General features: G+C 40.2%; 3 protein-coding genes across 6 annotated transcripts; 2 read left to right on the forward strand and 1 right to left on the reverse strand.

Moving 5' to 3' along the window:
* Window positions 1-2,426: 2,426 nt before the first annotated feature.
* Plap (phospholipase A2 activator protein) lies at window positions 2,427-5,771 on the reverse strand. 2 transcript variants are annotated; one of them, XM_076902063.1, is made up of 7 exons: window positions 5,420-5,771; window positions 4,825-5,108; window positions 4,239-4,734; window positions 3,831-4,161; window positions 3,519-3,753; window positions 3,013-3,431; window positions 2,427-2,936 (listed from the first exon to the last, which is right to left on the reverse strand). In XM_076902063.1, exons 1-7 carry the CDS (start codon window positions 5,593-5,595, stop codon window positions 2,619-2,621), a joined length of 2,259 nt encoding a protein of 752 aa, XP_076758178.1. In that variant the 5' UTR covers window positions 5,596-5,771; the 3' UTR covers window positions 2,427-2,618. The 2 variants fall into 2 exon arrangements, with proteins under 2 accessions (XP_076758178.1, XP_076758177.1); XM_076902062.1 differs by having other exon boundaries at window positions 4,239-5,108.
* A 343-nt stretch (window positions 5,772-6,114) lies between these two features.
* Ost48 (dolichyl-diphosphooligosaccharide--protein glycosyltransferase non-catalytic subunit Ost48) lies at window positions 6,115-7,787 on the forward strand. Its single transcript, XM_076900638.1, has 3 exons — window positions 6,115-6,332; window positions 6,519-7,145; window positions 7,230-7,787. The coding sequence occupies exons 1-3, from the start codon at window positions 6,191-6,193 to the stop codon at window positions 7,772-7,774; spliced, it is 1,314 nt and encodes a 437-aa protein (XP_076756753.1). The 5' UTR covers window positions 6,115-6,190; the 3' UTR covers window positions 7,775-7,787.
* Window positions 7,788-8,403: 616 nt separating this feature from the next.
* Vps13d (vacuolar protein sorting 13D) lies at window positions 8,404-24,830 on the forward strand. Of its 3 annotated transcripts, XM_076901954.1 has the most exons (24): window positions 8,404-8,914; window positions 9,263-9,453; window positions 9,523-9,754; window positions 9,836-10,032; window positions 10,120-10,287; window positions 10,367-10,604; window positions 10,674-17,452; window positions 17,685-17,841; window positions 17,922-18,150; window positions 18,330-18,573; window positions 18,649-19,017; window positions 19,086-19,274; window positions 19,352-19,675; window positions 19,793-19,985; window positions 20,120-20,302; window positions 20,379-20,609; window positions 21,126-21,152; window positions 21,385-21,545; window positions 21,667-22,281; window positions 22,340-22,522; window positions 22,603-22,974; window positions 23,052-23,164; window positions 23,236-23,665; window positions 23,730-24,830. In XM_076901954.1, exons 1-24 carry the CDS (start codon window positions 8,818-8,820, stop codon window positions 23,829-23,831), a joined length of 12,024 nt encoding a protein of 4,007 aa, XP_076758069.1. In that variant the 5' UTR covers window positions 8,404-8,817; the 3' UTR covers window positions 23,832-24,830. The 3 variants fall into 3 exon arrangements, with proteins under 3 accessions (XP_076758069.1, XP_076758070.1, XP_076758071.1); XM_076901955.1 differs by lacking the exon at window positions 21,126-21,152; XM_076901956.1 differs by lacking the exons at window positions 8,404-8,914; window positions 9,263-9,453; window positions 9,523-9,754; window positions 9,836-10,032; window positions 10,120-10,287 and having other exon boundaries at window positions 10,470-10,575.
* Window positions 24,831-25,234: the final 404 nt, after the last annotated feature.

Raw genomic sequence — 25,234 nt, forward strand, 5'->3', positions numbered from 1 at the left:
CGTATTATTCTTAGTACAGACTATAGTCTATAAGAATAATTGAAAATACTTTTTACTGTCTATTTGAAACTTTTTCGCATCTATAGCTTTGTTAATATATTTTTTACAGTATATTTAAAAGTATACAATTTACAACGTTGGTAGTTTTAGTGCTGAAGGCATTTTGTTAATACTGCGACCATTGCTAAATAGCAATTAATAAGTGCAGCATTAAATGTTACTAGCTGAACGATTCCAAACTTTAATGATAGTGTAAGTTCATCGTGTAATCTAAAACTCTAGGAACGGTAAAAGAATCACACTATTCTCGTGTGAAATTGTTAAAACGGCTGAGCCTTTCTAGTATTTTTCTATTGTATAATGTATTATGGTTTATGTCGTGGTTTTACAAGCCGCAATTCCGTACTATCGCTTGGAGGAAAGAGGAGGGGGAAAAAGTCGAAATACACGAATAATGGATACGATTTTAAATTCCCTTTTAGAGGATAATTTTTAATTTGACGGAGATTCTACAACTCTAAACCTTGATCTAAGACCGTAAGTCGTGTTACAATTTAGAGAAGAAAAAAAACAGTAGGATTGTTAAAAAGAGGGTTCTACATGACTCTTTCTTTTCTAAGTTGTGTTGTGATATAGTATTAAACACTGAAAGTATTTTATAAATTCAACTCTGTACTTTCTTACAGGTAACCAGTCTTATTGTATATCGGGAGATTATCAGCTAAAACAAAAAAAGTTCAAGATTTTTTCCTCAATAGGCATCTCAAATTCGTTCCGGCACTCGAGCCATTTCTAGGATACCGTTTTATACGTGCGAAGATATCTATATTTTTAATACTTGTTCCCTGAACCCTTCAATTAACGAGGCTGTGTTTTGATTTTAATCGTGGACGATGCTTAATTCGAAGCGAAATACCAGTTAAAATATAAATCGTAATACAGGCAATCACAAGTAGTCAAACTAAAAAAATAATAATAATAAGCAATGAACTGCTTGGCATAAAAAAAAAACACTAAATTTAAGTTCGGAGGTACAAAAAATAATTGAGAAATCTTTCTCGTACACTCAACAGTTTAGATTACTATATTAAAAGAAGAAAAAGGTATATACACGTAAAAAAAGTTATGATTCGATATTGCTCGAGCGTAATTTTTGACATAGTTTTTCAAATCCACAAATGTGACTTATCTTGAGAAGGGAACATATCTCTTCTCTGTCCCTCACTGTCTCTATCTATCTATCTATCTGTCTGTCTGTCTCTCTCTCTCTCTCTTTCTCTCTCTCTCATCCTATCTCTCTCTCTCTCTGTCTCTCTCTCTCTCTCTCTCTCTTTCTCTCTCTCGCAAATAATTAATCTCGGTTAATAATCGATTAAGGAGTACGTCTTTATGGATCAGTGCATTTCTATAGGGCATTCCGAGTCTTCTACTTTCGAGATAAAAAAAAAATCAGGGTCGTCGTAGTCACGTGCAAGGATTTAAAAAAATTTCACTCCAAATTATGGAGTGAAACTAAAAATATTGGTAATTATTAATTTTACCATGAAGTAAACAATTGAACAGAAAAAAGAAAAAATATATATATACTATAAGTCAGAATCATCATGGTAAATAAATTTTTTGTACGACGGTCTTGATCCTTAGCGTTGATACAAGAAGATGGAAAAAAGAAACTAATTGAATAAAGACACACACCATATACATACAATGATATACAGCAATTTGAGATACTAACAAAATTGTCGATTGTATGATACAGCACTGTTTCTATTGTCTTACAGATCTCAGATTATATATTTAAAATTATTTTTGTAAGAAAAAAAAAACAAAGAAAGAAAAAAGAAAATGGATATCACATATTCACATTCCCATGAGCCACAAATGACCTGATGATACTATATAAAAAAAGATTTAAAAAAGGGATAAAAAAAAGCTATCTTTCGTGTACTATGTGTATTGTTCATCAAGCATAATTGAAGTTAATAATGAGTGTACACAGTGAATGTTATTATTTTTCATCGTAATTAACTACGAAGTTGTGGTAATTAACTCTCAGCTTATTCGCGAGAGTGAATTGATATACAACTAAGGGGAAAAAGTATATATATATATACACATATATATATATATATTTGACGTTAATGTAATAACAATATTCTACTATTATACACTGTTATCTGTTGTATGTTTATCGAGCATGATGCTCGAAAGATTTAATCAAATATTATGTACATTACATAAATTATTATTTTATATTCATCGTTGTACATATTTTAATTAATTAATCTTCATTTCGAAATACACAATTTATTTGACCCGAATAGAGACGAAAGCAACTGATATTTGAAAAAAGAAAAAAACCATCGCGGACAAACTATTGGGTTTTCATTTCTTTCATGTATATATAAATGAAAATTGTCTCTTAATTATGGCAAAATGTACTTTTATTAGCAATGAGATAATTATAACATTTTAATCATTAGATTGCAAAAAATATAAGAAACCTATTTAACGCAATGTCGACGAAATATGTGTAATTATAACACTTAATTATTCGTGTCTCAAGTGCAATTGTTCTTTTTTTGAAGTTTTTTTTGTCTATTTTGTATAATGCATACTTAAATAATTAAACTGATTATCTGTTTCGAACAATTTGCCAGTTTGTTCGTCGGAACTGTAGTGTCTGACATAGTGTGTAGTATGTTCAATGCAACTTCCGATTGTCGTATTGCTTCAATTAAATTATTACGATCTTCCAAATTCGGTGTGGTACTCACAAGCGTACCCAATGCAACAAGAGTTCTGAACAATGCCTCAGATTCATTCAAACGTGGTAACACAGAGAACATAGCATTCAAACATTGTGTTTTGCCAAGAGTATCATTATATTTGTTTAAAGCCACAGTTAAATTTAATATGTAAGTCGAAATTGCAACCTGCAAGTAAATGAACGAATTAATTTTATCGATCAGAAATTAGAAAAGAACTCCGTTTTTTCACTTTTGTTCGCACCTGGTTGTTTTTATTCGCAAGAGATTCTAGCTCTGACAAAAGCTTTAATATTTCGTCCTTGCAACTAAGACACAATTTCTCGCCCCTTTCATGGCTGAACATGTTTGCGAGCAAGCGAAAGGTGAGCATTTGGTTCGAAGGAAGCGCGTCAGGTCTGATATGCTTCTTTACGATCTGCAGAAGTTCCTCCGTGCATAATACATCATTCACTTCTTTGCAGAGCACTGCGAGCCTGGTTACGTCAAGCACAGGGAATAGTACATCATCTGGCCAGCTCAAAAGAGTCTTCAAAGTTGTCAGAGCATTGGTTTTCAATTGTTCAGGAGCTTGATCTCCTGCAAGTTTCACCAGAGATTCCAATTTGTCATTCGAAACTTTAAAAGGATCATTCTGTTTGGCATTTAATTCCCTTATCTTTTCTGCGAAAAAAATATATATTGAGAAACGAATGAATTAATTTGCGAATTAATTCAGGAGGTAAGAAATACAGTAGGAAGTATGAATACCTAAAATTTGAGTAAGATTAGCCTGTTCCAGTTTCAAGTATTTTGTATGAGGAATATAGGAAGGTGCAGATGTATCTGACGAGTTCGACGCAGCTGGTCTCGCGGATTCCTGCCCAGCTGTATTTGTTGTCAATTGAGGAATGTATCTACTGCCTCCTGTTAAAGGATCAGCATATTGACCATCAGTTTTCATAACTGGTGCGGATTGAGAATTTTTTATTATAAAATTTGCAACCTACAAACGAAAATAAATTGCCGTAAAAACGACTAATCTTACTGAAAAGCAGTCTATCTCCGTTTCAAGTCTTATACCTGATCCAGAAACAATTGACTAAGGCCATTATCATGAAGAAACTTCTGTGCGACGTGCCAAGGATCTTGACCGTTATTATAGGGTAATTTTAACGGAGGAACACCATCTTGTATATCCACTGAGAACACGTAATCGTACTCGATGCCATTATAAAGCAACTTTCCAGATGTAGCCGCACTACCACCTGACGCACCCATCACATCTCCGATCCTTATCCATTTCTGCTCGTTTTGCGACCAACTGTATGCCCTTATAACGTCTCCATCGTTCACAATTTTAGTCTGGCCGTCCCTCTGACCAGGTTGCAGCAAGGCCTTTGCATCTGGTAAACTGTTAACGCACAAATTAAGATTATAACTTATTATTATTTATGATCTGATTCATATTTCTCGGCTATTTAGACTTACTCCTTAACTTTGATCCCACCTAGCTCCTGTTGAGCATTGAGCATAACATTGGCTACTTCCTGTTCAAACTCCTGCAGCGCTTCTGCATCCGCGTACAGTTCCGGATTGCATGAAAATATCCTGACGACACCGTCAGAACTTCCAGTGACCACATCACCAGTGGGAAGCAAAGCTAAACACCACACAGACTGTGTGGGCAAGGTGATAGTTTGACTTAATTCTGTGTTATTCCATATCCTAAGCGTTCGATCTTCGCCGCAAGTGAATATACTTGTACCGTTTTCGAGGGCTAAAATGCTATAGATATAATTCTCGTGTCCACAATAGGTTCCTAGACAAGTTCCAAGGGATGCGTTCCAATGACGTACAGTGGCATCATTGGCGCATGATAAGAACTCGTTGCTACTTATCGCGGATATGTCACGAACACAATCCGTATGTCCGGTTAAATTGTGCTGTACAAAACCGTCACTTGTCCATACTATGATGAGTTTATCTGCCGAACCGGTCACGATCAATCCATTCGACAAGTCTGCCACACACCATACAGCAGCCGTGTGACCCAATAAATTCAACTGAGGCTTACTTAAATCGTTCAAGTTCCACAATTTAGCACTCATGTCCCAAGAACTCGACAAGAACGTCCCTTCCTTGGTACCAGTTCTCAATTTACATACAGTATCCTGATGGCATTTTATAACATTTATCGGCTCTGGTTGATCAGGAACATAGATATGTATAGTCTTATCGTGACTACCGGTGATAATGAAACCACTAGGATTTTGTTCCGAGGGATTTATAACACATACAGAGGTAACAAAGTTCGTGTGTCCTTTCAACGTCGCTGTGTGCTCGAAATCTTTACCATTTCTGTAATACAGATCACAATGTTATTCGGTGAGCTATCATCGTCACGGAAAACGCATAATTTGCACAAGATAAATACTTAAGGATGCCTTTGTTAATCCTTTCCAAGCAAGAGGACTCCCACGGTCAAACATTATCTTAATTTACACCGTACATAACAATATGTTTACATACGTTATGGAATCGAATTTTAAAAACGTGAATACGTATATCTATCTCTGATTAGGATATTTCTGTTGCTTACAGATGCGCTCGTCGAATGCTCAGAAAAGGTTAACGACGATGACAATGTACACTTGAAGAAATGTAAATACCCGGATGGTTTCCAAATGCGAGCTGTTTCATCGCGCGATGTGGAAACTATAGTCCCATCGGCGAAAGTCGCAACAGCTCTTACATCGGACGTGTGCCCGAAAAGGGAGGTTCTAAGCTTGTAACACGGTTTGGCCATAGTACTTTGATAGTCGTGCGAGGCACGTAGCAAGGACATTACTTGGGCGAATTCGCTATATATCGTTCGGGAAATCTCACTGATTCTCGAAACGATTAAGTATGCGGATAATTTCGCACGGTTTTGACATTTAAAACACGTTCGAGCATGCGTGACACCGGTCGTTCTGATTGTATTGCATTATCTAGACTTCTCGTTCGCCTCCAAGCCACAAACTCGTACGTAAACAAAATTCTCGTTGATTTTTTGTTAACGTCATTAGTCCAGCGCTACACAATCATTCGTGAAACGTGTTACGCTGCTTTACGATGATCGACCGGTTAGAAATACCGATCCTAGACCGTATTACGATGTACAGTGTGCTGAAATTAATCGAACGTTTCTATAAATATCTCTTTCGAGGTTCTTAGTTTGCGAGAAATTAATATTTACTTTTTCTTACTCGCTGGAAAATTTCATCGAATATCGCTAGTAGCGTATAGTAAGTTTGATTCGTATGGTTGAACGCATGTCACTTCCGTGAAGCAGATGACTTCCGTTTGGTTATGTGGTGTACACGAATTGCTGTCGCTACGGTGGTACCGCTATTTCGAGATAGTGAAACCGGTCTCGTGGCAGAAAGATATCGCATTCTATGGGCATAATGAAAGTTATAAACAAATTCCTTTGTCTTGTTACGATATTTGGACTGGCGAGTGCTGGAGGACCAACGCTCGTCTTACTTGATAATTTAGCCATTAAAGAAACGCATTCCATATTTTTCAAAACGCTGCAGGGTATGTAAATATTTACTCGTTAATAATCGTTTTCAATCCTTTCCCTTTTCTTCTATTTCGCAACAGCATATCATTGAACCAATTACAATTATGTAGTAAGTCAAATACTTAGCTATCTCGTTACCATGTCTGTTAACCAAAACTCTTGAGGTTAGTCTGTTAGTGTATCTTTTAATTTTCTTGCAGATAGCGGATACACATTAACGTTCAAGCTAGCGGACGATGCCAATTTACAACTATCAAAATATGGAGAGTATATGTACCAGCATCTAATCGTATTCGCACCCTCCGTAGAAGAATTCGGAGGTGCGTTAAGCGTCGAAACAATAACCGATTTCATTGATGGCGGTGGTAATGTCCTGGTTGCTGGTTCGTCCCAGTCCGGAGATGCTCTTCACGAACTAGCTTCAGAGTGTGGTTTCGAAATCGATGAGGAAGGTTCCGCAGTTATTGATCATTTAAATTATGATCTTTCCGATAACGGATATCACACTAAAATTATAGCAGATCCTGTCAACCTGATAGATGCTCCTGTGATAGTTGGAAGCAAAAATGTGAATCCTTTGCTTTACCAAGGAACAGGATTAATCGCAGATGTGGAAAATCCATTAATTTTACGTTTATTAACAGCATCTAGCTCAGCATACTCTTACAATCTAAACAATCCTATAAAAGAATATCCTCATGCGGTTGGCAAGAATACACTGCTGATCGCAGCTCTGCAAGCCAGAAACAATGCCAGAGTAGTATTTTCTGGTTCGTTGTATTTCTTTAGCGACGAAGCCTTTACTAGCCCTATTCGAAAAGCTCAAGGTAAAAGAGACTGTCTGAACGTATATAATCATAACATATATAATCATTTTTCCTTGTACTGAATGTTTAAAATTTGATATTCAGGTGGTCAGAAATATGAAAAATCTGGAAATGAAGTTGTGGCAACGACGATTGCTCATTGGGTGTTCAAGGAGAGCGGTGTAATTCGCGTTGCCTCTGTTCACCACCACAGAGTAGGAGAATCCGAACCTCCAGCTGCTTACACAATCATGGACGACGTGATCTATTCCATTGACGTACAGAAACTTGTCGGAGATAAATGGATTCCTTACGAAACCAATGATTTGCAATTAGAATTTGTTAGAATAGATCCTTTCGTTCGTATGACCATGAAACCTGTTGGGAACGGTCGTTATGAAGCGAGATTCAAGATTCCCGACGTCTATGGTGTTTATCAGTTCAAAGTAGACTATATACGTATCGGTTTAACGCACTTATATAGTACGACTCAAGTGTCGGTTCGACCATTACAACATACACAGTACGAACGCTTCATACCCAGCGCATTTCCCTATTACATAAGCGCATTCTCGATGATGGGTGGTGTATTCTTGTTCTCACTGGTGTTTTTGCATTACAAGGAGGACGTAAAAACAAAGTCGGAATAAATTAATTATTAATGAAATTTATAGATTTGTCGATTACATAATCATATCGTTCAGCTCAGGACAGTAGGTGGGTGCTTCTTAGTCAGAAGTTGAAACAAAGTGCATTTATGTTACAACAGTGAAACACACAGTGCGATAACAGATTTCTATTTCTTGAATGAAATCGCGGAAATCGAGAGGCCGAAGAGGGCCAGAAAAAAATATTACAGACTAATTTATTTCTCCGAGAGCAATGGCCTTTCACGGTGCCGACTAGATAACTTTGGATGCGGTCCTTTTGTATTTCTCGGAATAAACGAAACAGAAAGAAACATAAACTAGACTTTTCTCATTTCAGTTATATCTGTAGGTACAAGAATTGAACAGTTTATTAGTCACGTATTACACGGTGTTCGAAATTTATGTTCTAATCGATTGATAAATAATTCATCCAAGCAAGAGTTGCCTAAAAAATGCGCAAGAATAAGATCTGCCGATTCGATTGATGAAAAATTTGCATGCAGTAATGTACACGATTAAAACTTTGTTCAATATTTTTTAGCAATCTAAATAATCGATGTAATTTCTAGTCCATTTCTCGACGTTGTAATCCGTGCACTTGATATATGATAATGCATTTAACATAATGTCTAAAGAGCCCTTCGTACAATCGTAATTTTACATGATAAAGAAAAAAAGATCGAGCGTCTCGTTATAAATAATCACAAGTTTCAAAGTTCCATCCATGATGTCGAAATAGTTCGACGTATGAAACGTCGGTGCGGTCACGATCGATGAGGACTGTTTGATATGACTTACAATAGTTAACGGGTTCCCCCGTCGTTTTTGTAGTAAAGAAACTATTGTTTAAACGTGAAAAATGCTACTTTCGTTTAAGAAGAGCTGCATCTCGCCGACCATGCGATCCATAAACGCTGTTAACTCGTGAGTTTCGAAAAATTCAACGAAACTCGACAAACATAACCTAAGTAGTACATACTTATGCCTGTTTCTGTACATAAGATTGTTCACGTAGCTATTAAGGAATTTTTTAATCCTTCAAAATGCTGGAAGGACTCGTCGCCTGGGTGCTGAATAATTACCTCGGAAAATATGTAGAAAATTTAAATACTGATCAGTTGAGCATCGCTTTACTGTCTGGTAAGGTTATGTTTTTTACTCTAGTCATTCATATAGTTTAAAATTATACATTTTTCATTGAAACTAATCATTGTCATTAATCGGTTCTTAATGAAATTGTTTGTATATCGTCTGGTCTATTTTTTAATAGTCTTGAATCTATTTCTAAGCAACGTTCTCTTAATCAGTTACGAAATGTATTCGTAATTCGTTGAATGTTAAAATGATCTGTAAACCAATACAGCTTACCATTATTTTATAATTCTGATTCTGATAGTTACTTGGGTGGAGTATATGCCTTATAGTTGTAACATAATTAAACGAGCTAAAATTAAAGGTTTTCATTTAGAAATGGGTATTCTTCTGTAGGCGAAGTGGAATTGGAAAATCTGCCTTTGAAGAAGGAGGCTCTACGTCACATTGGTTTACCAGTGGAAATAAAAGCAGGATTCATTGGTAAAGTCAGGTTGCAGGTACCAGTTCGTCAAATAAGGACAGCCTCGTGGGTCATAGTAATAGAGCAGCTTTATCTGGTTGCTGGACCAATCAGTTTAAGTGAGGTACATGAATTAAAGTTTTTCTGTACCGTTTGTATTGCTTGATGTAATTACGAATATTGTATTTTTTAGTTCGATAATGAAGCAGAGGAACTGGCAATTTTAGAATATAAACTGAGTCGATTAGATTCATTGGAAGCAAGATGGAGGGCAGACACAGAAAGGGATCCTGGTTATTATGCTGTCAGTTACAGTTCATGGGTGAACTATGGGACCTCATTGATCACAAACATTATCGAAAATTTGCAGCTTAATATTAAAGATGTTCATATTAGATATGAAGATGGCGTGACACTACCGGATGGTAGGAAATTTTCCACATTTAGCGAAGACTTTCTTAGAAGAAGCGAATGTACATTACCGAAAATATCATTTGTATCGATAGGTACCGGTATTGCGCTCGGTGTAACTATAGGAGGCTTGACTGCGCAAAGTTGCGATGCCAGTTGGATACCTGGTTCCACGTCCTGGAATCTCACAGATGCTTCCTTCAAACTTATGGAACTAGACAGGCTTTCCATCTATTGGAACCATTTGAAAAAAGACGAATTTTTTGGTTCTCTGAATCTCGGTGATTTAGCTGTATATATTTATTTTCTATAAATCACCCAACTGAAGAAATAAAATGGTTAATCTGTAGTTTTAGAGATAATGCCTACTTGTTTTTAGATTGCCATGAGCGAGCCAAAAAATATAATAAAGAATCATATTTTATCACCCGTGAATGCGAGAGCTCATATCAAAAGGGATAGATCGGAACGACCATTGAGATCTACGAGTAGACCGAGGATGATCGTCGATCTCTTGTTAGATGATGTTCCATTATGTCTCACAGATGTACACATAGAATATCTACATATTTTTTCTTATTTAAATAATAAATTTGTTCTAAGTGCTCTATTTTTCCTTCTGTTAGGTGCAATACGATCAAATAATAAAATGCATAAAAGGCTTGAAAGATATAGATCGATGTAAGCAACAAAGACGGTGTCGTCCGACAGTCAGCGTGTCAACAGCGCCAAAAGAATGGTGGAAATATGCAATAAGGTGTCATATAGGAAAACACGCTTTGCGATCTAAACCAACTTGGGAAGACATTCTCCAAAGAGGCAAAGAAAATATCTTGTATGTGGAGTGTTACGTTAAATTACTAGGTATTTCAATCAAAGTTACAAAAGTCTTTTCCCTGTTTCTTGATACTAATTAGATGTACTATTTTATAGGAACGCCAACTAGCATTTTACCTTCGGATGTCAAATTGTTGAAAGAGAAGGTAGAACAAGAACGCAGTTTCGACGAGCTTAGAACATTAAGAGAAATAGCAATGTACAGGGTCAGACCGCCAAAAATGGTACAAAGTTCGAACGCGAACGTGCCTCAACCCAGGGGTATGTTAGTGCAGTGGTTTCCGCAGTGGTGGGGCTGGTATTCGAAGACGTCGAGCACCAATACCCAGAGCACATCTTCAACGTTCGATGGAGAACTATTGGACGTTTTGGCAGACACGATAGACGATGATACCTTACTACGTCGGGACACGGTGTTTGGTCAATTCAATTTTACTTTATCGAAAGGCGCTTTCTCCCTTTGTACGATAAAGAACGACGACGAGATTGTAAAAGCAGTAGAGCTGCAGTTCGAAAGAGTGAATTTGAGTTACGATTCGAGGCCCAGGTATGGGTCGCACAAGTTCTTTATCAGCTTAGGTGCTCTATATCTGCACGATTATCTCACGGAGAATTCCACATTCCCGATATTGGTGCAACCTCAAGTAATACCCACGATAAATTCGAGGGTACGTAGCTCTACGGAAAAGCTGACCAGTCAATTGCCTGAACATCTATTCGAATTGACTTACGAGAAAAGACCATTGCACTTGAATGCCGATCATTGGCTGCAAGTGAATTCCAGATCTTTAGACATAGTGTACAACCCTGTGGTGATACATTGGCTTACAGATTTCATATGGAAGCCACACAGGACATCGTCCAATCAAAGATTGCAAGCGATGAAACGTAGAACTCGAAGGCAGCTCATCAAGAACTGGGAACAAATCTTAGACGGGGACCTGGTGTATCGTTCTTCATGGGACTTGCAGTTCAATATATCCGCTCCACAGATTCTGTTGGTAGAGAATTTCACCGATCCAAATGCCGTAGTGGTGGTTGTAGACTTCGGAAAACTTCACCTGTCGAACAACGTACAAAGCAACGAAGTAGTCATCAAACCAGGCTCTCCCGAACTGAACAGTGATGACGAGGACGAGAGATTCGAGACGCCTTGCTCTACACCACCTGGAAGTCAAGAAAACGGCTCTGTGCAGGATTTTCAGACTATATCCGAGACGGCATTACATCAGAAGCTATACGATCACTATTCGATCGATCTAGTAGACCTGCAGATTCTTGTAGGAAAAGTGAAGGATAACTGGAAGCATGTACGAATCCGTGGCATGTCCAGTTTACATGTTCTGGAGCGTTTCAATATATCCTTGCAAATCGAACGACGAGTATTCGTCTCATCCGATCCAAACTTACCATCTGTGACTATTACTGGAAATTTGCCAAGACTAGTGGTCCACGTGAACGAACAGAAAGTTGAGGCGATTCGACTGATGTACAGTTTGGTTTCTAGCTTTTCAAAGTCAACCGGTATTCCGCAGACGGACGTAAGTAACGCGGAACCAGAAAGTCCGAAAAAGGAAGAGGGTCTGGACAAATATTTGAGCCATGCAGTGATGGTACAATTCATGATCGATCAAATGACCTTCGAACTGCAGTCCAGGGGTCGCAGCGTAGCGGAACTGCAGGTTTCCGGGGTTCGTGCAGCTTTCAGCAAAAGAACGACAGACATGAATGTCTCTCTGTCTGTCCATGGGCTGCTTCTTGTCGATGCTCTTCAAGAATTTGGTCCAGATTTTGAATTATTGGTGGCCAGCCACAAACATGTAGGAATGGACAGTATTTCTGGCAGCCTGAGGGACTCCGAACCAACATCTCCTGTGTCACCAGTTTCTCCCGGATCTCCTGATCACAACGTACCAAGAAGACTAACCTCTCCAGTCGCTTTGACCAACGCTTTGTCTAATCTAGCAAGCAAAACAAATGTTCCTCATTCCCCACGGAATAATTCTTTAATCGATCTTGAAAAAATGGATTCAGAAGCTCTGATCGTTGTCGAGTTAACTTTAGTGTACGATACATTGGAGACTCTAAGAGTGGCCAACATACAGTTCAACAACTTAGACATTATTGCAAATCAGGAGACTATAGTGGAGCTAATGGGATTCTTTAGGAGGATCTTTCCCTCTCGCAAGAGGAGACCGCGTATCGAAAGACAAGAGTCGCTTTCGAATCAACCAGTGGAGGAGCCAAAGATTTCCACTAACACGGAGATAACTTTCGATTTTCATAGACTAAATGTGCTACTTTTAAGGGCGGTAATGCAGGATAACCATTTGGTGGGCCAGAAAATAGCTACAGCCACGATGTGTGACGCCCGCATTAGAGCTACACTGGCAGCGAATGCCTCCATTTCTGGATCACTGGGCGGTTTGCAGGTCCTGGATCAAACACCGACTGGTAAAACGCACCAGAGGATCATCAGTGTTGGAAGGGACCCCATAACTGATCCACTTCAGCATCCGCTGGAACATTTTACCGGTCATTTACCTGATCAATTAGAAGCCTTGTGGTTTTCAGCAAACAAGAGCACGAAATCTTGCGCACAACAACAGGATGGAATAGAGACCTTGATAGACTTAACCATTCGCATAGGTAGCGTGTGGTACACTCACGCTCCACACTTATTGTCAGAGCTACGTTCTTGTGCCGACGAATTTAAGCAGTATCTGAGCAATTTCGCGCGGCACATCAGCGCAGCTGCCACAGATATGGCTATAGGGCTGGTAAACGCAGAAGATTGGTCCATCCCGCCGCGTAGACGTTTGCCAAGCATGTCCATGGACTTGGAAAATTCAGGTACTCTGTCTTTGAAGCTGGACGTGCTTCTAGACAGTCCCGTTTTGGTGATTCCCCGATCATCTCATAGTAGACAGGTGTTTGTAGCCCATCTTGGCACTATGTCTCTGCAACATGAGCCGCATCCAGGCCCAATGGCAAAGCATAAGGTAACTTTAGAGGTGAGGGATATGAATCTGTATTCATTGGAGATATCTGCCAACGTCAGTCAGGTCCACAGTAATCTCCCTTTGAGAGCCGAAGTGATCTACTGTTGCGAGCGATCAGGTAAACCGATTTTGCACGACACCGTGTTGAAAGTCGTCGTCGAGAAAGAGAATATGCTAGCACAAAGTCCAAGTTTCTATCTTGACAACGAGTTCTCCAACAACCCTATCGTTCAGGTTCACGGAGTTGTGATGACGCCGTTGAAGGTATCTCTGTCTCGTGGACAGTATGAACAGCTATTGGATACTACGAACAGGCTATTCTCCATGCCAGTGTCTGTGCCAGTTGTCCAGAAATCTGAAGTAATGAGCAAAGTGCCGAATTACTCCGAGAAACTTGATCTTTCCATCAAAGTTCTATTCGAATTGCCCACGTTGGGTGTGGAACTGAAACAAGGTACGCTCGAACAGCCCCTAGTCGAATTATCCATGAGGGACTTCGTCGTAAAATACGAGAAACTGCAAAGAAACGAATCCACCATTCAAGTCGCCCTGCGGTATCTTCTCATGGAGGATCTCCTGTGCCCTATCGGCTCGAGACATCGTTGCATGATGCAATCATCAGCGCCAACACGCGCCAAACTTCTAGCCGGCGTTTCCAAGTCCTGCCCTGACTTTGCGTACGCCCAACAGTTCAGGAGTGAGTTCGGTCGCGGAAGTTTGCCCGATAGATTGGAAACGGATACATTGTACGGCACGATTCCAGCCCACTGGCGTAGAAAACCAGTTTCCTTAGCGCACACTCCGAATACTCCGCCTCCGTCGCCCGGCGCGTCGACGAGCGAAGAGAATTTGGTATTGCTGAGCATCACCATAACGGAACCGGACAGTGAACAGCCGCCTAAGAATCAGTTTTACCAGAAGATGGTCACCGTGGACTTCAACTGTCTGGATCTAGTCATAAGCGTGGAATCTTGGATGGTAGTGTTTGATTTCTTTGGTTTCGCAGGTCCCTCGGGAACCACTTCCAAAGTCACCATGCACCAAGCTTCCATAGACATGGATCAGTTGGACAAGGCGGATAATTTGTCGCTACGGTCGGAAACCGAGATAGAAGTTAGGTCTCTGACCTTGGTCTTGATACAGTCCGAGAGAGAGATCGCGAAAGCTAATGTATCGAACGCTAGCATGCACATTTTAAAGGGCAACGGGAAGACTAAGGTGATTGGATCTCTGGGTTCCATGTCTTTGTTAGATCTGACCCCGCACGGAAGATTTTATAGAGAGAGGTTCCTTTCGTCGGGTAGGAAAGCTTTAAATTTCCAATATTCCAGCTACTTGGACTCCGAAAAACGACCTTACGACGCTAGATTGAAATTGGAAATGTCCGCGGTCCATTATGTGCACACTCAGCGGTTCGTGGCAGAGCTTCAAGCCTTTTTCGGTCATTTCTCTCAGCTGTGGACTATCATGGCTAATCTGAGAGCCGGAGTTGGAGCTATAATCGACACAAACAGAAGGAGTATGAGATTATCGTTGGAATTAGAGGCAGGCGCACCTGTGATCCTATTGCCAGTCAGTTCTAGGTCGGACGAATTGATACTCCTCGACCTGGGCGAGCTCACCGCTCATAATCGTTTCGAGACGTCAGAAGTGGTGGACAGGTGCATGCTGGATATAATGTTCCTTGAGCTGGTTAATATGGACATCTACGCAGCAAAGAGGATGAAATGCGACGATCGGGACAAGAATATAGACGCTCTGATGGTTGGTTGCTTTTACATCAAGAAACTTGGTTCCTCTCTGCTCACTGAGGTGTGCCATTTGAAGCTGCGTATAGAAAGAAACCTGGATACCTACATTAGTAGAGAGATTCCAGACCTTAGCATTCACGGGACGCTGTCTACAATGGACTGTGCTTTGGATCCTGCCCAATACATTCTGGTTCGAGGCCTCCTTTCGTATAATATCGGTGAAAATCTGGATGATCTACGGCAGTTCATGCAAGACCTTAATAGGACTGTCGAGTATTCCATAGTCAGCGTGGACAACAAGGGGAAGATTTGGAAGAGGTCCTGCATCACTTTGGAACTAGTAAATGTAACTGTAAAGCTGCATCCGAATCACAATATCGCGGCTCTGGCCTGTATTAATTTTATCAAATCCAGACTGACGTTGGACTCTTTAAGCGATGGATCGCAGGACATTGATTTGGTCTCCCAAGAAATATTGATCACGGATATGAGGTTCCAGGATGAGCCTGCTAACAAACAGTCGAATGTATTTACGAGTATTTTGCAACCTTTGAGGAATTCGAACAACGAAAACCGTGTCCAGGCCGAGGTTCATCATAGAAGACGTAAGGCAAACGCAGCCACGACTATTCTGGTACATAGCATGCGTCTTACTGCCATTTTAGATTGGTGGGAGGCTGTGAGGGACTTTCTTATGTTGAATTCCATAGAGCCGGAACCTATCCTCGGAATCATGCAAACGGCTACCGAGAGCAATCAGGAAAGCGAAAACAACGCCGCAACTACGACCCCATTTGAGCTTAAGATTAATATCACCGATTCGGAACTAGTCATCGTCGAAGACACATCGGTCCGTGACACGAATGCTGTTATCTTACGAAGTACGGCCGTTCTCTCTTATCGTTCCGTTCCTCAGGAAGGAGAGAAGCCTCTCTCTTGCAATTTATCTCACTGTGAACTATTCTCTTGCATTCTGGGTCTAGAAGAGGAGACTGCGCTCTCTATAATAGATCCTGTTGGAGCTAGTTTAGATCTAACACAGGACAAATGTCTCGAAATACAGCTGCAACCTCTCTGCGTACGATTAAGTTATCACGATGTAACCATGTTCTCTAGAATGCTCAGTTCCCTACCAAAACAAACTCTGGTAGCTAAACAACGTTCAGGCGAAGCGTTGACGCTTAAGGAGAAGCAAGTGCAGAAGCTGATGGCTCTGGGATTCACTGATGCCGACTGCAGATCGGCTTTGGATCTCTGCAACGGCCAGTTGGACGAAGCAGCCCTATGGCTGACCCAAAACGCGGTGCCTAATTCAGACATTGGCCCGAGTAGCGAGTCTGCCTTCCATATTGTTGAACTACAGACTTCTTGCGCCAGGATATGCATCATTGACGACTGCAGAGACGCTGACGTACCGTTGTTAGAAGTAACCTTATCGGATCTTAATTTGAAGCAACAATGTATGGGCCCTGGAACAGTATCGGCCACATTTAGCATCGATTATTACAATAGAGTTTTGAGCGGTTGGGAACCGTTCGTCGAACCCTGGCGCTCCACCGTACAGTGGGAACAGACGCTAACTAATTCCCTCAACGCAAAACGATTACAGATGTCTATAGACTCGCAGGATTCCGTCGATGTTAACATAACATCCACGTTGATCGAGTTGATAGAGCTGGTTAAAAACAACTGGATGCAGGATTTCTATTCGACCACCGGTAAGGACGTGCATATGAACAAAACGAGCAACGGACAGGCGTACCGACGACGCATGCCTTTCATCCCTTTCGCTTTGAGAAACGAGACTGGCTGCAAGTTGTGGTTCAAGACCATCATCGCTACTGCAGACGATACCAAGGATGTAGGACAGAATTTTAAAGCTGCGAACGTTTTCGAGAAAGACGACACATGGCTGGAAGTAGCACCAGGCGATACTATCCCGTTCACTTTTGAAGGAAGAGGGAAATTGAGGCATCACGCCACGCATACCGTTAGGAGACACCAGATCACAGTACTTGTCAACGGATGGAGACCCGTGGATCCCGTTACTGTTGATCGTGTCGGAATATACTTTCGTCATGCGAGCGCGAACATCGCTGGTGCACAAATGGATACAACATTGGTACATCGCAATTCATTCGACCATTCAGGCTAAACGCCGAATAACGAAATTAGGCATTGGGGATTTCTTGTTTCATTCCAATGATTTATAAGTACTTTTAGTAGTCGTTCAAAAAATTAATGTAACAAATAATGTAATTGATAATTGCAGGGTCGGCGTCTAGTCTTAGATATGTTCGTGTATAGATTGCAGCCTTTTTTACTGCTTGCTATATCTAAATGATTGCTCTCAGTTTCAGATGTTAACACCAAAGGCTAGAATAGTATTCGCTGTTGAGTTAGAAGGATCGGCTAGAAAATTAGTAACTGTCAGGTCAGCTTTACAAATATCCAATAAGTTGAAGCACACCGTGGATATCAAGATAGAGAAATCTTTAAGCCAATTTGGATGTAGGTCGCTTGTCTACTCCTTGCAAAGTGAATCTAATCGTCGTTAATTGAAAGTATAAATTTCATAAATTTCTTTGTAGATCTACCACTATCTATGCCTGTTAGTGATAGAGTTCTTCAAGTACCTGCACAAACCACCATATCGGTCCCTTTAACGCACACCGGTGTACAAATGTGTCTGAAACCGATCAATTTGAACAATTTGTTTCAATATTGTACAGAGACCATAGATTGGACCGTAGTAAAGAAACCGCTAGAAGTTATAGAGAACCGTATTACGTGTAGAACCAACCATAATAATATATTTAGGTATGTCTGTGTTTCCATAAATAAATGGAAAATATGTGCTGCGGGCTAATAGATTGACTTCCGCCGGGGGTGAATGATCGCGTACCACCAAATATGATTTATTGCTCCCGGCGGATGTCCACGTAGTGCCGTAGCAACGTACGTGTTGCCGGACGTTTGTAGATTGTCCTGTTCTACAGAATGTGCGTGGCCGTGATGAGAGATAATTACCCACTGGATTTGAGCCAGATGTTGCCAGCTCACATTATAACAGTGATGGCTCCTCTTACGTTAACTAATTTATTACCACACGAATTACTGTTCGAGATCGGCACAGAGACTGGCAGGATAGCACGCGGTGGTAGCGCAGATTTACATACCGTAAATATCGAAGAACAGCTGGAAATCACTATACAGTTGGATGGATATCCTGGGTCGGGAACGGTGGGTAAATTGTCCGGTTTCCCATTTCATTCCAATGTGGTTTCATATTACTTAAAATCGAAATATTCTTCACAGATGTTGTTGCCGCCGAACGCCAACTCTTTCACTGCTCGTTTGAGGCTCACAGATTCCTCTGGAAGAATATTACATCTCCATGCAGCCGTTAATGTGGAGAAAGGCTCCGCCATACAGATTAATATCACTGCACCGTATTGGATCATAAATAAAACTGGTCTGCCGCTGGTGTTCAGACAAGAAGGAGTTGGAATGGAGGCGGCGGGGCAATTTGAGGAAAATGAGAAAGCTAGAATGGTGGCACCGCTGTTATTTTCTTTCAGCGACGAGGAAGCCAGCAGAACGTTATCCGTGAGAGTTGGCACTTCAGTGCATCCCCAGGGAATCCCTCAATGGTCTCAGCATTTTCATTTACAACCGGGAATACAGGTTCACAAATATGGAATGAATTCATTCAACATAAGAAGCGAATACGAATAATACTTTTGTGTCTTCAGGTGCATCGCCTCAGAATATCTCTTCGCGACGGCAGACCTGACATAGTATACCTAATTAGTGTAGCCACGAGGATAGCTAGAGGAAAATACAGAGCCACAAGTGTGGTTACGTTATCGCCACGATATCAGCTGCACAATAAATCGAGTTCCACTCTGGAACTAGCTCAGAAGTGCTTTACTACGACAGTTGTAAGTAACGATGTAACATTCATTTTCATTTCACAATGGTGTTCTTTTGTTAAAAAAAAGGAAAAATCAATTTTTAGAGTCATCCAGACGCTCAAGCAACTTATGTCAAAATTATGTCAGACTGTCATATGCCGTTCCATTGGCCGCGTCTAGATAAAGATTTGCTTCTGTGCATGCGGATCATGGATGTTAAAGATTGTATGTGGTCAGGTGGCATCAAATTGGATGATAACTATTCGTTGACGATTAACATCAGAGACACTACAGGGAAGATGTATTTTCTTCGGGTAGATGTGGTCTTGCAGGAAAGCACGTACTTCATAGTGTTCACTGATGCCGACACCATGCCACCACCCATAAGAGTAGATAATTTTTCAGAAGTGCCATTGGTAGTAAATCAGGTGATTAATCGATAAGTTTCTTATCAAACACCCTTGGAAACGGATACTTACCCGCAAACGTTTTCTAGACCGCTTAACTGAATTAATTAGAAATTATTTTCAAGTGTATTCTCGTAGGTTACCGTACACGATAACCTTCAATGGACGGTCAGACCGCACTCCTCCGTGCCATACGCCTTAGACGAACCTATACAATCTGCTGGCCTGGTTCTCACTGCTCCTGGGGGTGTGACAGCCACTTACGATTTGAACATGCTTGGAGAGGGCAGAGTTCTCACATACGAGAATTTCATTTACATTGCGTTCACGGGTAATTCAGTTTTTCCTAGTGGTATATTTAAATACGTAGAGAAGTCCGCGATTATAATATGATCATGCTTTCTTTATATCCTATTGCAGTACAGTTCTTTTTCTTTATAATTTTCCTCTAATTTTTAAAAACAGGCACATTCAAAACTGATTGCGATCTGGGAACAGGAGAGGGTGGTTTGGATCCTTTAGACGTTGAAACGCAAAGACTAGTTTTGGAAGCTGGTCCTGGTAACTGGGTCGCATTACGTAGAAAACAGTATGGGGCCAGGTGTCAATTATGGAGGATGACTGCTGATGGTCAATTGCAACATGAAGGTATGTCGAGCGGAATTTTTATTCATCAACTTTGTCCTTTTGCAATATGCATTAAGATACTCTTTTTCACGGCTAGGGTCCAGTCCCCCAAGGGACAAGCATTCAAAAGCTCCAGAGACTGTTTTAGTGTTGGATATAGCGGGTACAGCGCCTCAGCCATTTACTTATTGCGCCCTCGCATTAAGAAAACCTGATCCTCGAAGGAGATCCACTCAAACTTGGCGATTCACGGATGATGGACGATTATGTTGTGCCCACAAGAATATGTGCGTGCAATCCAAAGATGGATTCATGGGACTACACGAAGGTTTGGATGGTTACGATTGAACTTCACCGAACAATATCTTGGCAACGCCTCTATCTATAGATCTGTTCATCATTTTTACATAGATCTTTTTATATGCAGAATACACAAGTGGAACTATATTGATAATTTTGCAAAACGTAATATTGTCAAAGCTTTCCGATTGTATCGAATCCGTTCTATGATATAAATTCACTATCATATCATTTTATTTTATTTGCCAATGCTTTCACGTGTATAATTTGCTTACTGAGTATCATCACTGCCACGCAAATTTAGATTTTCTTTAATCGAAACGATCTTTCTTCATTTGTAAGGTTCTACGTGTAAGGTAAAAAATTGACCCGTGAAAGAACAGAAACGAACAAAATTATCTCCGTTTAAATAAAGTGGCTACAGTATATTAGTTCCTGTATCTCTTGCGTTGGATTAAGTTGGAACATTTAGTTGTTTCCCCCGTTTAGTCTTTCGAATCATATCATTCCCGAGAATCTTGAACTCATAATGATAATGTTGCAGGCGGCAGTGTCGCTCGTTGGCAAATGTGTACGTATAGATTCGGAAATATACATTAAAATCATCAACTATAAGTATCGTAAGCGCTCAAATTTTTGCTTGTTTTTTTTTTCTTTTTTTTTCTTTTTTTTTTCGTTCGCGCTAGTACTCATCGAATAACAAAATGCATGTATTCAGTATCTGAAATTTTCTGATTCTTTATCCAGCTACTCAATCCTCGTCGAAATGCTAATTACCCTATTGCTTCTGCGTGCCTTTTTAGGGAGCGAAGCGGTATTGGGCCCTCAAACGCACACGAATCCTCCTCCAATTGAGCAACGCGTTGGTAGACAAAAGTTAAGGCCAGGGTCCGGTTTCCTTTCTGTTACAGTGACCACTGATGGTCCAACGAGAGTACTTCAAGTGTTGGACATTAAAGAAAGGGTACAGGAATATTAAACGTTTACAATTATTTAACTAATATTTTGTGAAAATTAAATATAGTCAGTTAGGCCAATGTGTAATGGTAGAGACTTAAAAATACGAATGCAACGATTTCTTACAGAAAAAGACATTTGCATTATTAGAAGAACGTGACTGGTCGCACATTGCAGTCAGCCATCGACCAACTCAATTAAACAGTGATGCAGAGAGGGTGAACTCCAGAGAATTGGAGTTGAAAATCAATTTGACAGCTGGTTTAGGCCTATCGATTGTTTCTCGAAGACCAGTCGAGGAGCTGTTGTTTGCTCGTTTGGCTGGTATTTCGTTAGAACTGGTCCAAACTCCTATCAATACCACTGTAGACTTGAGCGTGGAGGATATACAAATCGACAATCAACTATTCGAAGCACAATGCACTTCTGTACTTTATGTAACACGCTCGACTAGGACCGAGAGTGAACACAGGCCAGCTATACACGTGGTCGCGGAGAAGTTGAAATCGAAAAACCAAAATGCAGAAATATACAAGCACGTGGTGGTTAGCATCAAACCACTATGCATACACTTAGAAGAAAAGCTGATATTGAAACTGGTTGCCTTCGTTGGGGCAGGAAGATCAGAGCTGGAAGTGCCTGTAGACGAGAATGATTTTAAAGCGCAGAGGTTTATCTCCGAAGTATCTGCTGCGCATGCTAAACGATACTACTTTGGCGCGTTAAAGATTGTTCCTAGTCAGGTAAACGTCGTCAATTGATATCTTTATGGAAGTGATGATATATAAATGGTGATTTTAGGTGAAACTGAGCGTGCTCACTACAACGAAACTGCCACGCCATCTCCAAGCCATAAAAAGGCAGTTGGGGTTGACGTTAATCAAATTCGAAGACGCCACTATCGAATTAGAGCCCTTTATTAAGAAGCATCCGTTCGAGAGCACTCAGTTCCTAGTACATTCCATTATAAAACACTTCAAAGATGTACGATCGCAAACATTTTTTATCTCTTGATTCACTTTCAATTTCACGTGAACAGAATATATATCTGTGCTTTCTTCTAGGAATTAAAATGGCAAGCTGCGGTGATATTAGGATCGGTAGATTTCCTAGGCAACCCCCTAGGTTTCGTAAACGATGTCACAGAAGGGGTGTCTGGCTTAATTTACGAAGGAAGCGTGAAGACTTTAGTGAAAAATGTCACGCACGGTATATCGAACTCCGCTGCGAAGGTAACAGAATCTCTATCCGACGGATTAGGAAGAGTTATAATGGACGAAAGGCACGAGGAAGCTAGACAGAGAATTCGAGCCAACACGGCAGGTAGTAGTGACCATTTAGTAGCCGGATTGAAAGGATTCGGTTTTGGATTGCTCGGTGGAGTGACTAGCATCTTCAAACAGACATATGATGGAGCGACGAATGAAGGATTTCCCGTACGTGTTAAAATGTTCAATATCCTTCGATTGACTGTAAAATAAATGATACGTATAAGTTGAGTGAATAATTGCAGGGTTTCTTTGCTGGATTTGGGAAAGGAGTAGTTGGGACTATTACCAAGCCGGTAGTAGGAGTGCTAGATCTTGCCACAGAGACTGCTACTGCTGTGAGAGAAACCAGCAGAAGGTATATATTTTTTAAGGTCTAACATTTAGTGATAATCTCAATACTATCACGTCTCTTTTCGATATTTTCAGTGCCCATCGTGCGATACCGAAACGTGATAGGTCTCCTCGCGTGGCCAGTGGTTCCGCTGGGCTATTACCGCCCTATAACCGCCAACAAGCAGAAGGCCAAGAATTTCTCTATTTAATAAACGATCACAATTATACAGAGTTATTCGTAGCATACGAGTGTCTGCGAAGCGGAACGGAGAATCTGCGGGTCCTCGTTTCTAACGAAAGGGTTCGCGTGATTTCGGGTGGTACCAAAGGGGTAGTAACGGAAGTCAGTCTGGCAGATCTTTTGTATTGTCAACCAATGCATAAATTAGAAAGCAACGGCGTCACTCTGTACTATATCGAATTAATATCTAGATCAGATTCAGCGATAACCGTAAACGTGGACGGGCCAGAACTCTTTAGGAGACCAAAAGTTCGTTGCGACAACGAGGAAGTGGCCAAAAGAGTTAGTATCAATGCATAATCTATAATCTATAGTACATAATTACATGTATGTTACTTTGAAACAGGTGTCGCAGCAAATTAATTACGCTAAAGGGATGCACGAGGAGCGTAGCTTAACTCTTTCCTCATCGGATAATATGCTGGACGACGTACAATACTACAAGTAACCACGGACGACTCATACTCGGATATATTCTATTTTGCATTCAACTTACAATTTGGAATCACTGCGAGATTTCGAATGCAAAGAGTTTCAATACGGAAATAAACCCAGTATATGTTTGCGACTTGGTATTAACTTGAAAGCGGGGCAATGGATCAAGCAAGTGATTCCAAACGTCTAGTAGTAGTATATACATATAAGTAGTGTATATTTCGTATACTAGTCAGATTTCCGGTTTCCCCGCGCGCCTCTTGCTTCGTTTCTCCTTTCTTCTTTCGACAGAGCATATACTAATGCCTTGCTACGCTTAAAATTAAGTTGATGATAAGACTGATGCGGGGCGCCGTTTCTGTTAAGCAACGCCTGCGAGATTCGATTGTGGGAGCATCGAAAGGAGGAGACTCTCCTTCGGAGGAAGATGCAGAGTGAAAGATTAGTTCAGTTGTCGCACAGGTAACACACACATATACATACACACATGCGCATATACATTTTTATACTAACGTACAGATAGAGAACAAGTAGGAAGTCTTTAAAAAGGAGATGTTTTTTTAATACCTGTGTATATACGTATATAATTAAGGTATCTGTCTGGGGTAAATCTACTTAAAATTGGATAATCGATAGAAAAGAGGAAAAGGTAATAAAAAAAAAAACCAAAGTTTTTATAGTAGTGTAGGATATTTATTTTCTACGTTAACAGGTTTGATACTTTGTAGACTATTCTTCGTTTGTGACTGTGAATTACACGTTTTTTATGCTCGTCGTTGTAAAAGAAGATAATGCAATTTAGCCGCTAACCAAAGTATTAATAACTGTACATTTTTCTAACGCGTACTATGGGTGTAAAAGGAAAAAAGGAAGCAAGGAAAGAACATAGTTTAAAAAACTTGTACAAACAGTCGTAAGGTTCAAAAGTCACCAGCCCTGTTCAAACATGATTTTTATAAAGCTAATGCTTTGTACAGCTCGAATATACATAGCGTGTACTTATAGTATATATGTATACACATACATATTTATGGTTATCAAGGGAGTAAAAGTTGCTAGCGATATGCTAGCGATGTATAAATAGCGGATTGTATACAACGATTGTCTAGATTTGTTATATCTCGAAATTTTCACGCTATCAACGTAACATTTAATAAAGGAGTACTATTTTTGTTCGAAATATAATTTTCTTGCGTTTTCTCAGATTTTCTCGGCCTGACAAACATTATTCCTTAAAATGAAAAAATCGAATGCCTGTTTCCTGTTATCTGTTGATAACGTTATCAGCGACAACAAATATAGTTGCAAACATGTCCGAACATGGACTCTTTCGTTATCATCTGAAATGTCAAATGATTTTTCGACATTCGTTGTGTCATCGCGTTGCATTAACATATTAGAAATCGTCGAAGAAAA

This window comes from Xylocopa sonorina, chromosome 9, assembly GCF_050948175.1.
Source record: "Xylocopa sonorina isolate GNS202 chromosome 9, iyXylSono1_principal, whole genome shotgun sequence".
In the NCBI taxonomy this organism is placed as follows: Eukaryota; Metazoa; Arthropoda; class Insecta; order Hymenoptera; family Apidae; genus Xylocopa; species Xylocopa sonorina.